This window comes from Hyla sarda, chromosome 2 (genome assembly GCF_029499605.1).
Source record: "Hyla sarda isolate aHylSar1 chromosome 2, aHylSar1.hap1, whole genome shotgun sequence".
NCBI classification, from domain to species: domain Eukaryota; kingdom Metazoa; phylum Chordata; class Amphibia; order Anura; family Hylidae; genus Hyla; species Hyla sarda.
The window spans coordinates 161,116,948-161,134,220 of record NC_079190.1 but is presented as its reverse complement, the minus strand read 5'-3'; the positions used below and the strand labels follow the sequence as shown (position 1 = coordinate 161,134,220).

The following is a 17,273-nucleotide window of genomic DNA, read 5'->3' as shown; positions in this document are numbered from 1 at the left end:
ATGAGACAAAAATAGAGCTTTTTAGTCTAAACTTTACTTGCCGTGTTTGGAGGAAGAAGATGAGTACAACCCCCAAAACACCATCCCAACCGTGGAAACATCATTCTTTGGAGCTGCTTTTCTGCAAAGGGGACAGGTCGACTGCACCGAATTGAGGGGAGGATGGATTGGGCCATGTATCGCGAGATCTTGGCCAACAAACTCCTTCCCCCCATAAGAGCATGTAAGATGGGTCGTGGCTGGGTCTCCCAGCGTGGCAACGATCCAAAACATACAGCCAGGACAATTAAGAAGCATATCGAGGTCCTGGAGTGGCCTAGCAAGTCTTTAGACCTGAATCCAATAGAAAATCTTTGGAGGGAGCTGAAAGTCAGTATTGCCCGACGTACATTAATAGTATCCTTTTCTTGCAATACAACAAGAAATGGCAGGGAAAAGAAAATGACATATAACATGGCATTGTTGCACTTTATATTGGTACTGCTATCTGTACATCACAGTGCAATGTGTTATTACTGAATTATTTATTTATTAAAGGGCATAGTGCGCTTTCTCCATAGTTTATGTTTTTAAATATTTCTGCTCTGTCTATGTGTTTTCAATGGATAGTTTGGGATTTACATTTTTCCCCAATAAAGATTGATTTATTTTATATGTAGTGTTGACATTATTATTTAAGGCAAGAGTTGTTTTTTTTGTGGATGTTATATAGACAGTACTAACCTCTAGTAATTACGAAAGGACTGATATTGCTTACAAATAGAATTTTGTTGCTTTAGTCTGTCTTGGTGCCTTTTTACTTTCCTGGATGATGCACTGTCCGAGCTCTACTGTACAGCTGGGGCAGTGCGTCATTTGGGTAAGTAAACAGGGGTGACAATGCTGGACAGGGTGAGGGGAGTATGGTCTAGTTTGTTATATTACATTCCAATAACCTCTTTAAAAGATATATATTTTTGGACAACCTCTTTAAAAGATATATATATGTTTTTCATATCACTTTTTTTTTTTTTTTTTTAAAGGAACTGTTATCATTTGGAAAAGTAATGTCTAGGCATAGATTTTCCCTGCAGCGACCAAATGAATGGCTCTTCGGCTATTGTATGGGTGCACAAGATTTTAGAGTCCATTTTGACACATAGGTGTGTCCCATGCAGAGAATCCCTTTCTTTAATGTCTAGTGCCTGAAAATTGCTCATAGATAGGTGATTTTAAATGTGAGATATCCCCTTTAATGTGTATTCACGTGTACAGTATCCTGCCATTATTTGATGCTGCAGATTTGAAACTCATTAGTTTACTTTGAATTCTGGAGCTTTAAATCCTGCGTATCAAATATGCGCAGAATACTGTATGTGTGAATTCTTTCTTAATGAAAGTTTGTCACTTATTTTTTAAGAATATTTGTTGATTTTTTTTCCCAATTTATGTTGGTGATTTTCCCAATGAAATCAACGCATAGCTGCAGCAAATCTGCGACAAAATCTATGAAGATTTTCTGCTGACTTTTCCACAATAAATCAGTCTAGTGTGTGTTTTAACCTACAATGGAGAAAGTAAAGTTTAAATTGTGTTCTTCTATTGTTTAAAGAATTTAACAATTCCATGTAATACAAACTGATCTAACGTATGTGGATATTCTCTACTTCAGGGAAATGTGAATGTGGCCAGTGCACTTGTTTCCCGCCTGGAGACAACAGGGTGTATGGAAAACATTGTGAATGTGATGATCGGCAGTGTGAAGACCTAGAAGGCATGGTCTGTGGAGGTAAGAATTCTCGCTCTATGCCTGTGAAATAAAACACGTTCGTTTTACATTGGCATGTAAATTTCACACATAAAAGGCTGGCTGCCTACTCATATTGTGTGAATGTGCAGTAAACACATCCATAACTATAAAATGTGGAGGTCCTATAAGAAATTGAGGGCTTCACAAAACTTTAGTTTTAGGTTTAAAAGTATGATACAAGTCAATTGTAGTTTATTCCAGTACATTATGATTTTCCCAGTGATACACTTTTACTGTTGCACGACTGCTTTGTTACAGTACAGGGCAGGAAAAACAGTGTAGGATTTAGAATGATAAGATTAGAAACTATTACTGTTAACAGGATAAATATCAAGGTAACTACTGCAAGCAATGGTTTGAGGACTGTCATTTTTTTATTGTTGGATTGATGTGCATGTCAATATTCAATAGGATTTGTACAACAAATCATGAATTAAAATAAAAGGGTAGTGGAGAGATTTTAGGTGTTAAGTACCCAGAAATATTATAGTATTTTCACCCTTGAGATTAATTTTACAGTTGAATTTGTAAATTCATTGCCTTACTTATCATATGTGTATGAGGAGTAATATCCTAGAGCATCATTAACAGCTCTGGTTATCACTGGAATTGTAGTACTGTACATTACAGAACAGTGCACTGCCTTCCACACCTGTGATTAGTCTTCCTGCAATCCTCATTAATTTTCTGTGAAGTAAGAGAAGAGAAGAAATCAGGAGGCACTCACATTTAGATGGTGTATCACGGCTTCTTTATTGTGGATGCGGCAGTCTGCTGACAGCGGCGTGGGACGTCAGAGCGCCATCGCTCTGGCGTCCCACGCCGCTGTCAGCAGACTGCCGCATCCACAATAAAGAAGCCGTGATCCACCATCTAAATGTGAGTGCCTCCTGATTTCTTATCTTCTCTTACTTCACATGTTTTGACCTGGAGAGGATTGAGCACCGCAGGGATTGTTGGACACATGGGTGTGAACGCTGCCTAAGCTCCTGTTGTCAGTGCACACAGTGCACTTAATTACTACTCTGTGTCTCGGTTTTCAGTTCTCATTAATTTTCTGTGTTCTATTCAGCTTTCCTTGGTTCCTGACCATTGCCTATTTCCTGAATTTGACTTCTCGCTTCTGATTTTGAATAGACATTACTCCTGGTTTTACCCTCGCTCTCCTGAAACTGCCTCTGGTTTGTGATTTTGTACTATACTGCCCTCTTGGTTTCTGACTTCTGGCTTGTCTCTGGTTTACCCTTATTGAGTTTGTACTGTATTTGCCCCATGTTGCTGACCTGGCCTGTCTGACTTTCCTGACGCCGCGTGTACTTAGGGTGGATCGTCCAAGTAGGGCAATTCTATCCAGCCAAAAATATGTGAAGCTATAGCCATGCCTCAATATTGTCTTAATATTTCGAAGTATATGTGAGTTCACTGTAATTTCCATTGACTTCAGCCTAGAGGGCAAAGTACATGCACGGCTAACTTCCTATATGTAGTTGTGAAAAGAAGTAAGGTCCTTGTAGACAGGACAACTGCTGCCATGATAGGAGTGCTGTTCTAATTGATGAGCCGTAATATATGTATTGTATGTACAAAGCTACTCAAACTATAAAACAGTGCTCAAAGGTGGCTATAGACTTTCAACTTTGGCTTTAAAATCAACTGTGTAATTATGAATAAATTCTAAACTCTTTGTGTGTTTCTAATGGTTTTGTAGAACATGGCACGTGTTCCTGTGGTCGATGTATTTGTGAGGCCGGCTGGTTTGGAAAATTGTGCCAACATGCAAGAAATTGCAATATGACAGAGGAAGAGAGCAAAAGCCAGTGTGAATCATCAGATGGAATTCTATGCTCTGGAAAAGGTACGGGCTTACAATGTAGCATAAATCTGCCAGTAATTGTCCTGTCAATCAAATGTTACTTTGCAAAACATAAGCTGTTCACTTTGTGTCTGAAACTTTGTTACATCCATATGATGTCCCAGTACGGGATGATGTGTCCCCATACTGTCCTCCTGCCCTGTCAGGCAGAGTCCCTGCATGTCATCAGGGCTCCCTTGCAGCATAACCCCATTATGTATATAGGTTTGCCTCATTTAATGTACTGTTGCTTTAATGTTTGTACCACATGATTGTTACCCAGAGGGCTCCAGTTACCAGGTGACCCCCCAAGTGACCTATGTGCTCCTTGCACAGCCCCCCTATATAACAAGGGGAGGGGCTGCAATCTCTCTTAGCTCATAGCTACTTTTGCTGAGGTCAAGTCCAGTCAAGTTGTTTCAGTGTCTGTGTCCAGAGCATTAACGGCCTCAAGCCTAAATTCCTGCAGCCACAAGTCAGTTTTCAGTAAGTCAAGTCCATCTTTAGTTAGCGGGGCCTGCACTAAAGTCAGTCTAACTACTGCAAGTCCCAGCAAGCATGCAAGGTCCCCTTTTGTCACTGGTCACCTCCCCTGGATATTTGGCTGTACTGCAAACACTATATCACCTGTCTTGTCTCAGTAAAGCTGCAGTTATACTTAATCTGGCATTGGTGTCTTCATTGTCCCTGCCTAACCCAGGTAAAGCTTTATTACCTTTGGGTGGTTAAGGCTAAACCACACCCTGGTGTCACGACAAGAAGGGGTTAATATCATCTGCCCCTTGGGCCATAACATCTGCCCTGCATCTACCCTGCACATCAACATGCATTCTGTGCCTCTTCTTGGCAATGTAGACTTAAAGGGGTACTTCGGTGCTTAAACATCTTATCCCCTATCCAAAGGATAGGGGATAAGATGCCTGATCGCGGGAGTCCCGCAGCTGGGGACCCCCCGGGATCATGCACGCGGCACCCCCTTTGTAATCAGTGCCTGGAGCGTGTTCGCTCCGGGTCCGATTATGGTCGACCGCTGGGCGGGCGGCATATGACGTCACGCCTCTGCCCCCGTGTGACATCACACGCCGCCCCTCAATACAAGCCTACGGGAGGGGCGTGATAGATATCACGCCCCCTCCCGTCGGCTAGCATTGAGGGGCGAAGCGTGACGTCACACGGGGGCGGAGGCGTGACGTCACACGCCGCCGGCCCTGCGGTCGCCGGTAATCAGTCCCAGCGCGAACACGCTCCGGGCACTGATTACAAAGGGGGTGCCGCGTGCATGATCCCTGGGTCCCCAGCTGCGGGACTCCCGCGATCAGGCATCTTATCCCCTATCCTTTGGATAGGGGATAAGATGTTTAAGCACCGGAGAACCCCTTTAAAGAGTGACAAAAGGTTTCCATAATATATATTTCATTTAGATGTTATTGAGGTGGCCTAGTACGGTAGATGTTACCTCGTAAACTTTCTGCCCTGTCCGGCAGCCTCCCTTCAGTGTCCCCTAGGCTCCCATGTACTTGTTTCCCCCCAGTACATATTTTCTGCATTGTAATGTATTATAAAATGTCTTGTTGCTTTAAAAGTTGCACCATGTGATATGTCATGTGATTGTCACCCAGGAGGTATCAGTGACCAGGTGACCCCAAGAGTGACCTATGGGCTCCCTGATAGTCTCCCCCATATAAGCCCTGGGTGGAGCTAGCTTACTGTCTTTGGAGATAAGTCTTTGCTGAGGTCGGTGATGCCTAGTGTGTGTGTCCAGAGTTTTGGGGGCCTCAAAGTCAAGTCCTGCAGCCAACATCAAATGCAAGTAAGATACAGTCATAGCTTTGTCAGTCTTCAGTCAAGTCAAGTCAGTCCCTGTCATCTGTCAAATCAGCGTGGCCTGCATTAAATTGTCCGGTCCTACTACAAATCCCAGCAAGCCCCTAAGGTCTCTGAGTCACTGGTCACCTCCGTGGGCCCTGGCTGAACTGTATAGACTTTACCATCGGTCTACCCTCAGTAAAGCTACCGTTATCCGTAACTTGGCGTCGGAGTCATTTTTGCCCCCCGTGCCTAGCCTAGGATCCAGCAGTATACCTTAGGGTGGTATCGAGGATAAACTACGCCCTGGCGTCATGAATACAATGGGTTAATGCCACCTGCCCCTAGGGTAACAACATCTTCCCTCATCACACCCTGTTACAACATTATCATTGGGGAAATAATTCTTTGTAAACAGTGGCAGTGGAGCACATTGAGTTGAAATAATTGTAGACAATGTTCTGAAAAACTGAAATGTGTTTTTCTATGTGACACTGACTTAGTTATCACTGCCGGGAACAAGCCATGTCCTTTAGTCTTTGTATAAACAGACAACTGGATGATGTCACATTAAGTCTGCATTATCTTCTCTTCACAAAGTAGATTCTATGCTGACACGGGGGTCATCTCCCATAAACATCATATTACCCTTCAATGTGCAATGAGTGATATGATGTGAATGCTTTATATATATATATATATATATATATATATATATATATATATATATATATATATATATATGAGTGATCAGTCTAGATAAGACACAGTTAAGTTATGAGATTGTGCGGCTGTGCCCTTTGTGTATGCCAAAGTAGTTTTTGTATGTTTTCAAAGAGTATTCTGGGATTTAAATATCTATAAATTTGGACACAGAAATGATTGAAATATAATAATCTGCTCTGGTTGGCGAAAGGCTATGTTCACACAATATATTTTCAGGATTATTTATTTTCAAACTAAAAAAGTCTATGGGAAAGTGTTTTTTTGTCCACACAGCATATAAAAATCAAAATAAGTGATGTGCTATATATTTGTGAACGCATATTTTTAAATGTGCTCTTTTTTTGATTGTTCACAAGAAAATAATTTTTTGAGCTTATCAAAAGGATTGTGGCTGGAATGTTTAGGGCGTTGTTTTTTTTTTAATGCTGTTTGGGTAGCTAATTGACCAGAAAGACAGGTTTAGGGATCATTTTAAAGGGGTACTCTGTTCCTAGACATCTTATCCCCTATCCTTTGCATAGGGGATAAGATGTCTAATAGCGGGGGTCCCACTCTGCTGCACCTGGCGTTCGTTTAGAGCATCAGGTGCAGCCCCCGAGGCTCGAGACGTTACGGCCACCACACCCCCTCCCATAGACTTGCATTGAGGGGGCATGACCGTGACATCCCAAGTGGGGCATGATTGTGACGTCACAAGCTTCCGCCCCGCATCGCCAGTCATACAGCATGGAGCGAAGTTCACTCCATGCACTGGATGTCTGGGGTGCCAAATCCGGAATCGCGGGGGTCCCTAGAGGCGGGAACCCTGCGATCAGATATCTTATTCCCTATACTTTGGATAGGGGATAAGATGTCTAGGGACGGAGTACCCCTTTATCAATAAAAGCTAAATGTTTTAAAGCTACAGAGTAACTGAAGAAAAAAAGTGCAGATGCAAATAAAAAATGTGCTTGCAAAAATAGGATTAAAAAAATATGCCCGCAATTTTACACCTGGATAACTATGCCAGTAAAAATGTTGGGTGAATCTGGCCCTAATCTTGTATGTCCACCACTGCTCCTATTGTTCCTTTATATATATATATATATATATATATATATATATATATATATATATATATATATTTGTACTGCTTTATCACAAAGCTTGGACATAATCATTTTACATCATATGGATGATAGAATATCTAGTAAAATGAGGATTAAATATTTTTATTTGAAAAGATAATTCACGTTGATTTTTTTAATGTAAATTTTTCTATAATCTAAACCAGCTTGATGTTTGTTTATTAAATGATGGATGTATATTAACCTCTTAAGGACCCAGGACGTATGAGTACGTCCTGGGTCCCGGTCCTGCGATATAACGCGGGGTCACACGGTGACCCCGCATCATATCGCGGCGGGCCCGGCGTCATAGTGAAGCCGGGACCCGCCTCTAAAAGCTGAGCCGCGCGGCTAAAAACGAAAGTGAAAGTTGCCGGTTAGCTCAGGGAGCTGTTCGGGATCGCCGTGGTATAATCGCGGCATCCCGAACAGCTGTAGCACAGGAGGAGGTCTTCTTACCTTCTCCTGTGCTGTCCGGTCGCCGAATGAATGCTTCAAGCCTGAGATCCAGGCTTGAGCATTCAATCGCCGAAAACACTGATTGATCCATTCCTATGGAGATGGATCAATCAGTGTAAAAGATCAGTACATGCAATGTTATAGCCCCCTATAGGAGCTATAATATTGCATAAGAAAAGTGTAAAAAAATCATTAACCCTTTCAATTATCCCTTCCCCTAATAAAAGTTTGAATAACCCGGCATTTCCAAAAATAAAAAAAACATTATGTAAATAATAATAAAAATAAACATATGTGGTATCGCCGCGTGCGGAAATGTCCGAATTATAAAAATATACCGCTTTTTAAACCGCTCGTTCAATGGCGTACGCGCAAAAAAAATCCAAAGTCCAAAATAGCGCATTTTTGATCACTTTTTATACCACAAAAAAGTGAATAAAAAGTGATCAAAAAGTCTGATCAGAACACAAATGGTACTGATAAAAACTTCAGATGACAGCACAAAAAAAGAGTCCTCAAAGCGCCCTGAAAACAGAAAAATAAAAAAGTTATAGGGGTCAAAAGATGACCATTTTAAACGTATACATTTTCCTGCATGTATTCATGATTTTTTTCGGAAGTGATAAAAATTCAAACCTATACAAGTAGGGTATCATTTTAACCGTATGGACCTACAGAATAAAGATAAGGTATCATTTTTGACAAAAAATGTACTGCGTAAAAACAGAAGCCCCCAAAACTTACAAAATAGTGTTTTTTCATCAATTTTGTCGCACATTGATTTTTTTTCCCGTTTCACCGTAGGTTTTTGGGTAAAATGACTAATGTCATTACAAAGTAGAATTAGTGATGCAAAAATTAAGCCATTATATATAATTTTAGGTGAACATTTTTAAAAGTTATGATTTTTTAAAGTTAAGGAGGAAAAATTGAAAATGAAAAAACGGAAAAAGCCCGTGTCCTGAGGGGTTAAAAGCCCGTGAGGGGTTAAAATAAAAACCGGATTAAACAATGGCCTTCATTTATCATTGTAGGTGTAAGTGAAGCATTCTCTACACCTTTTTTTGTGTGCAGATTTATTAAATGGTCACAGAGCATTTGATACATTTTGTGCAGGTCACATTTTCTGAAATTTCTCTCTTCACATACACCAAAAAGCTCAGCTAAGTCTGGGCTGGTGTAGTTTAGGAGACTTTTCAGTGGCTTTGCGCCTTTTTTTGCACCTTTTCACAAAAAGGTGCAGTTAATAAAACACTTCTATATCATGTGTATTGCCAAAATCAGTGGATTGCAACTCAAAATCAGCAGAAATGTGTAAACCAAAAAGTGCAAAAAAGGTGCAAATAAACCCTGCTTGCGCCATTTTTGAGCCTTTTATAGACACAAATAACAGTCTAAAGACAGTGATAAATGTCGGCCAATATGTTTACATGTTATAATGACATTTCCTTTAAGGGGTTGAGGCTCTACAATGAAAAGCCTGTACATGTTTCTGTCAAATAATGTTTGGTGTTTAAAGGGCAATTCATTTAAGCAAACCACAAAATTAAGGTCAAATGCCAAGTTTGTAAGTTCTTCCCGTTTGATAGCTGCTTTCGCGGGGCTTAAGTCATTAGCTAATGAGTAAGTAATTAGTTCTCAGCAAAAGGTTCCAGATAAGGTATCATCAACACAGACAGATGATAAGAGGATTCTGGGAATTGCTTTGGAAGTGAAACAATTATAATCTACAGCCTGTACATATTTGTCTGCATCTGTCATTACAAGTACATGGGCACTTATTTTCAAGTTTGTATTGAACTTTAAATGGAAAAGTATTATGAAAGCACATTAAGCCTGGTAATAGTGCCCGAGATACTGATGTTGCAGTTAATAATCACTTTTCCTTATAGAATTTTGTTTAGGCTCTATTCACTTCTGCATTGGATGTTTAATCAAAAGTCCCAGAAGAGAACAGCACAGCAAGTAGTGCTATGTCTTTCCATCACAATGATAGATGCCATGATTAAAACTTGCTTTACCTGCAGTTTTATGGAAAACCATAGAAAACACATTGAGGGAGATAATCAAAACTGCCTGCACCAAATAACCTGCACAAAAACCCAAAACAACCTTGCTCGAAAAAGGGGCACCTTTACTGAGGAATGTGTAGCAGGGCACCCTCTATTATATATATCCAGCATGTATTCTGAGCCTTTGAGTCTTACCTCCATACAGCCAGTGAGCACATGCCTTATATGCATGGCGGCATGGTGGCAGTGGGTGGAAGTAGGGCCAGAGGCTCAAAGAAAACACTCTCAGTTCTGGGCTCTTAACTTAGCCAGGCTTAGTGTATTAAGAGCTGAGAAAGACTGCAAAGAGAATGGGAACCAGGGGAAGGAGGAATCAGGCAGTAGGACAGGGCATAAGTCCTGTAGTAACACATGGGAACAGAGTTCCTGGGCTTTTTCCACAGCAGGAACACTGTTCCTATTAGAAGGAGTCCTGCAAGACCAGCCCTTGAGTGGACATCTTAGGTGAGTTCCCATACTTTTTTTTACCCAGGACTTGACGACTAGAGTAGGAGGTGGCGACTCTAGGCTGCTAATCTGCTCACTGCCCTCTCACCTGTACCCACACTTCTCTCCGATATGGCAGTGTGCACATACTTTGTTTAAGGGAAGATTTGGGCCATAGAGACAGATCATACAACACAGTTAGGACTAGGGATGAGCAAATCGAAACTGACGAATCCAAATTCGTAACGAATTTCAGGAAAAATGTTATTCGTAATGAATGTTAATATTGCCACGATTCAATCGCAAAAATCACTTAATTAAACTCCATTTAGTGTAGTCCAGGCTCCAGGGGCTGGGCATCTAAAATGGCGGATCCACATATGAGGACATGGGGCAAGGAATGCTGGGAAGGCAGGAACAAGGGTCGGTGGAATGACCCTGAATCACATGCAGCATGCAGCCTATCAGCAGCCAGCCACCCCTGTGATGCCACAGCCCTATATAATCGGCAGCCATCTTGTGGCCAGTCACATCAGCATTCTATTACAGAGAGACGGACAGACATCAGTGTGTGTTGCACAGAAAATCCTTTTTACAGCAGTGATTCACCTCCCATTCACATCAGCGTTCTATTGCAGAGAGAGAGAGAGGGGGACAGAAAGCAGTGTGTGTTGCACAGAAAATCATTTTTACAGCAGCGATTCATCTCCCAGTCACATGAGCGTTCTATTGCAGAGAGGGACAGAGAGCAGTGTGTGTTGCACAGAAAAGCTATTTAACAGCAGCGATTCACCTCAAGCCCAATGTTACGCCGAGCGCTCCGGGTCCCTGCTTCTCTCCGGAGCGCTCGCGGCGTTTCTCTCTCTGCAGCGCCCCGGTCAGACCCGCTGACCGGGAGCGCTGCACTGACATTGCCGGCGGGGATACGATTCGCATAGCGGGACGCGCCCGCTCGCAAATCGCATCCCAAGTCACTCACCTGTCCCGGCCCCCGGCTGTCATGTCCTGGCGAGCGCGGCTCCGCTCTTTAGTGCGCGCGCACGCTAGCTCTCTAAGATTTAAAGGGCCAGTGCACCAATGATTGGTGCCTGGCCCAATCAGCCTAATTAGCTTCCACCTGCTCCATGGCTATATTACCTCACTTCCCCTGCACTTCCCTGCCGGATCTTGTTGCCTTGTGCCAGTGAAAGCGTTTAGTGTTGTCCAAAGCCTGTGTTTCCAGACCTTCTGCTATTCCATTTGACTATGAACCTTGCCGCCTGCCCCGACCTTCTGCTACGTCTGACCTTGCCTCTGCCTAGTCCTTCTGTCCCATGCCTTCTCAGCAGTCAGCGAGGTTGAGCCGTTGCCGGTGGATACGACCTGGTTGCTACCGCCGCAGCAAGACCATCCCGCTTTGCGGCGGGCTCTGGTGAATACCAGTAGCATCTTAGAACCGGTCCACCGACACGGTCCACGCCAATCCCTCGCTGACACAGAGGATCCACATCCAGCTAGCCAAATCGTGACACCCAAATCCAGCCTTGAAGCACTGATAGGGAAGGGAGTGATATTGAGAGAGAGTGCAATTTTGGGTGTAGTATACAACGACTGTGTGCTGCAGAACTGATGTTAACAACAAATGAAAAGCTAATAGTAGCCAGCCAGTTAGGGTGAGCAGAGCACTAAAAGCATATTGTCCCCTATTAAGTGTAAACTGTGTGTACATCTAAGTGGTGTACCATTTTGTTCCTGTTAAAGTCTTAAGGGCCTAGATACTGTGAAAGGCCAGGCAAAAGTACACACCTGCTGGTGTTGTAGACAAATACTGTTTTAAGCATACTGGAGCGCATTGTCCTCCCCCATAAGTGCATAACACATACGTACATCTAAGTGGTGTACCATTTTGTTCCTGTTAAAGTCTTAAGGGCCTAGATACTGTGAAAGGCCAGCCAAAAGTACACACCTGCTTGTGTTGTAGACAAATACTGTTTTAAGCGTACTGGAGTGTATTGTACTCCCCTCATATACGCACTAAGTATGTCAGGCAGAGAAGTGCCAGAACATGCACAGAGGAGTGGCAGAGGCCTAAATTCATAAGGCAGAGGTTGCATCAGAATAGGGGCGAGTGGCAGCAGGAGTTGCAGTGAGAGGCCTGAGCTAACAAAATCAGCTAGCGGTTGTGTTTCGACCAGCAACCCATCTACCATCATCAATTGGTTAACACGGTCATCCAGTTCATCACAAGTGATATCTGACACCCCCATTCAACATCTGTGGGTTCCTGAGACACATCCCTCAGTTGGCATGGCCCGGGAGCAGTCCCTGTCCTCCCATTGTCTCTGTTCTATGCTGTTCCCTCCCCCACAGAACTATCTTATGCTTTGAGTTCAGCTCCACTATTTAATGAGGACATTATATAAGAGAGGACAGTCTGCAGCTACTGCCCAGTCAAGAAGTGGAGGAGACATCTGAAGCGTGGCCAGGTTCCCAATGTTGGCACCATGGCCCTGCGTCAGCATATGCAACATAACCGTAAAGAGGCCTAGGAGAACCTTGGTTCCGATGTGGTGGTCCAGCCTGCTACAATACCCAGTGGCACGCCGCCCAGGGAAAAAAAAAATACAATACTTAGTGGCACGCCGCTCCCTGTTTCAGCCAGCCAAGGCTCCACCACCTCAGCTGCAGGGAGCTGTGTTTCATACCCTCCTTCTGTTGCTCCAGATGTTCCTGCTTCTCCTACTTTGAGTCAGTCATTCCGCCAGCAATCCATATGCAAAGCCATGTCCAAGAGACAACAGTATGTGCCCACTCATCTAACAGCGCTGAAGCTGAATATGCTCCTGTCCAAGTTGCTGGTGCTGCAGTTCCTCCCTTTTTAAGTGGTGGACTCTGCACCTTTCAGAGAACTGATGGCTTTTATTGAGCCGAAGTGAAGCATCCCAAGATGTAATTTCTTTGCGATGAAGGCAGTACCAGCCCTGCACAATTTTGTGGAACAGAAGGTGAGCCAGTCCTTGAGCCTGTCGGTGTGTACCAAAGTGCACAGCAGCGCCGATGTCTGGAGCTGTAACTATGGTCAGGGACAATATATTTCCTTTACGGCCCACTGGGTAAATGTGGTTCCTGCACAGACACAACAGCAACTTTGACAGGTCACGCCGCTTCCGCCTCCACGCTCTCAGGCCATTGGTCCCGTAACAGTGTGCGACTCAATCTCCTCATCCTCTACAATGTCCTCAGCCTCCACTGCACAGAAAAGTGTCAGTGCCCCTCCAGCATCCCATGTGTGCAGGGCATGGCGGTGTCACGCTGTTCTTCACATGGTTTGCCTTGGCGAACGGAGTCACACAGGGGAGGAACTGCTAAAAGCCATTCATCAAGAAATCAAATCATGGCTTACTCCACGAAAACTGGAAATGGGAACCATGGTGACCTACAATGGGAAGAACATCTTGTCTGTGCTGCGACAAGGAAGCCTGAGATATGCGCCCTGCATGGCACATGTGTTCAATCTGGTTGTCAAGGAGGGTGTGCTTTGCATGCACTACAGCCACTTGTACACCGCAAAGCACACCCTCCTTGAGCTGCAGCGTCAGAACAGTATTCCCCAACATAGTCTGATTTGTGACGTTTCCACACATTGGAATTCCACCCTCCATATGTTGGACTGACTATACGAACAAAGAAAAGCCATCACCGATTTCTTGATGATCCAAGTGGATAGGGGGACTCCCCTGTGTAACTTCAACGTGAACTAGTGGCAGCTCATGCGTGACACCTGCCATTTGCTCACATCCTTTATAGGAAGCCACATTATTAGTCAGTTGCCAGGATTACGGGATGAATGACATCATTCCACTGCTTCATTTACTACAACAGGTGTTGGAAACGATAACTGGTCAGGGCACTGGAGATCTGATGCCTACATCTCACAGCCAAATGAGCCCTGTGGGGACTGAACTGGAGGGGGAGGGGCAACATGGAGCACAGTTAAGTTACGCGAGATGGGCGTTTTTTCTAGTCATCTGACAGTTGAGGAGAAGCAGGAGCAGCTAGAGGAGCTAGAGGGTTATGAGGAAGGCGAGAAAGAGGACAAAGACACATCATGGTAGTATGCAGTGGAGATGGGGGCAGGGAGTCCCTCCGTGTCATTTGCCCAAATGGCACGATGCATAGTGTTGAGCAGCATAGGCCATATTCGAATTCGCGAATATTCGCGAATATATGGACGAATATTCGTCATATATTCGCGAATATTCGCATATTCGTAATACCCTCGTTTTATTTTCGTATACGAAAATTAGTATTACCACATATTCGCATATGCGAAAATGTGCATATGCTAATTTTCGCATATGCGAAAATGCGCACGCCAGTCTCACACAGTAGTATTAGAGCCTAATCTTTACACCACACAAGCTGGAAGCAGAGAGGGATGATCACTGTGATGTGTACTGTGAAAAAAAAAAATTATACGAATATTCGTAATTACGAATATATAGTGCTATATTCGCGAATATTCGTGATTCCGCGAATATGTGATATTCGCGAATAAAATTTGCTTTGCGAATATTCGCGAGCAACACTAGATTTTAGGATAATGGGTAATACAGTAGATCTATGGATTTATGCTAATAGCCATATTGGGAAACAAAGTGATTTTTGTACCCTAGCCTGAGGACAATTGTGAGGTACTTTGCAGGTATTATGTAGAGTTCATTCATATAGTCTTAACAAAAAACTGTTCCCTTCTATATCCACGCTCCTATGCAAACATATATGTCTTGGTAAGCCTAAACCTTCATTCATATTCCATTTACTTGTTACAAAAGGTGAATAGTCTGCATCCCTAAAAAATCAAGAATTGCATCCTTAAAGGGGTACTCCAGGACTAAACATCTTATCCCCTAACAAAAGGATAGGGGATAAGATGTTAGATTGCAGGGATCCCGCCGCTGGGGACCCCCGCGATCTCTCCTGCAGCACCCTCGTTTTTTCAGCTGCAGATAGCGAGGATCGCTCTGTGGCTGATGACGGGCGGTGCAGGTGACGGAGTTTCGTCACGGCTCCGCCCATAGACTGGCATTGAGGGGGCAGGGTGTGACGTTGTGAAGGGAAGAGCCATGACATCACGATACTCCGTCCCCTGCACCGCCCGTCATCAGCCACAGAGCGATCCTCGCTCTCTGCAGCTGAAAAACGGGGGTGCTGCAGGAGAGATTGCGGGGGTCCCCAGCGGCGGGATCCCTGCAGTCTAACCCCCCCATACTTTTGATAGGGGATAAGATGTTTAGTGCCAGAGTACCCCTTTAAGAAGGGTATAACATTTTTTTTTTAAGTTGTTACATTTTGTTATCTTATTAATTTAGATGCACTGGGGCATTAAAATGAGTTGCAAGGGTATACAAAGGTTACATCGTTTGTAAGGTTAAAAAAAGATTCAACCTTTAACCCTACTCTGTTGACCCAGAGGTTCATAGGAGGAATTTGCAATCCCAACAAAACCAAGATGTTTAATACAGCGTATTGGTTTCTTTGACTAGTGATTGTAAATAATAGAAGATGCTTTGTTCAGGGTGCAGCTATAGTGCAAATAATCTATAGTAAGTGTCAAATTGTCAATTAGGGGCATCTGGTGACACACATACACACGTCATACTACTCTGAATTATACATTTACTAGCCAATTTATTCTAAACACGAAGGCAACTGCTTTGTGATTTAGCTACAGGAGCTGTGAGATAAAAGTAACAAGTGATGCTAAGGGGTAAAATTCTATTTGGCTTTTTTGACAGTGGCTGGAGGATAGGCGCTTGTGAGAAGATAATTTAATATGAAACAAAGCAATGGGCATGATTTGCAAAGCAGCAGACGCTTCCAAAGAACAAACCTACATAATGACACAAGGTTATAATAAACTACAAATTTAAAGTAATAGGCAAAAGATGCAATGACCCAAACAAAAGAAGGAAGCAAAAATAGAACAGAATTGTCTATAACCTTTTTATGGACAGAGGGATTTCCGTTCCTTTAGTTCTAGGCTATGTTTTGTCTGATGTGTTGTTTTTTAGCATGTATTTTAATTAGTTAATTTTTTGTACATTTTAATAAAAAGTCTCCATGTTTTTAAAAACAATAAACTTCTGATGTTTTGTAGGAAGTAATACATTTCTTTTTAGCGTTGGGAAATACACTAAAAATGTTTTATGTCAAGTTTTAAAACATCTAAAGTTATATTCGTATATATATAAAGTAGAATGTAATGACATAAAACGGGAACCCTGACACTAAATTGTATGTTACAAAGTGCAGTATTAAACAGCTGGGTATGTCAGCCATTGGCATTCTGACGTGTTCTTTGGATATAAAACCTTCTGTTTCCCCCAAATCAGGGCTACTAATTTTGGTTCTTGTTCAGTTAGCTGTGTGCCGGCTTTACTTCATGACAATGATACTATATATATTCTGCGGGGGAGATTTATCAAAACCTGTGGAGAGGAAAAGTTGCCCAGGGGCCCCAGTTGCCCATTCTTAACAAGGCCTATGAAAAATAAAAGAAGAGAGCTGATTGGTTGCTTTGGGCAACTGGGCAACTTTGCCTCTCCACAGGTTTTGATGAATCTCCCCATAACGTAATACTTGCCTACATTAGCATCTTGCAGGGTATTAACCTGTTAAGGACTTAGGGTGCACAGGTATGCCCTTGCATCCTGGTACTTAAGGATGCAGTGTGGACCTGTTCGCTCTGGTCCCATAACCGGGGTTTAAAACATGCTCACAAGCTGAGCACACTTCAATCCCGGTAGGTCCTGACTACTATCAGCAGCCAGAACCCAGAGTTAATGCCGGACACCACCAATCGGATCAATGCCCGACATTAAACCTTTAGATGCCGCAATTAACTTTGAAAGATAAAAATTTAAGAAATGATCCTGGCAGCTCAGCAGAGCTGAGCGTGATCATCTCGATAAAATCGCAATGTCCTGATCAGTTGAGAGGACAGCGGGAGGGCCCTTACCTGCCTCCTTGTCATCTGATCGGTGGTCTGATGCTCC

General features: G+C 43.1%; 1 protein-coding gene across 1 annotated transcript in view; it reads left to right on the top strand.

Annotated features, from left to right (window-relative positions):
• The window catches only part of ITGBL1 (integrin subunit beta like 1), a 500,590-nt gene that overhangs the window by 462,444 nt on the left and 20,873 nt on the right, over window positions 1-17,273 (top strand). Inside the window, exons 9-10 of the mRNA XM_056555676.1 lie at window positions 1,652-1,768; window positions 3,498-3,644. Coding sequence (XP_056411651.1) covers window positions 1,652-1,768; window positions 3,498-3,644 — 264 coding nt within the window. The remainder of the gene's footprint in view (window positions 1-1,651; window positions 1,769-3,497; window positions 3,645-17,273) is intronic.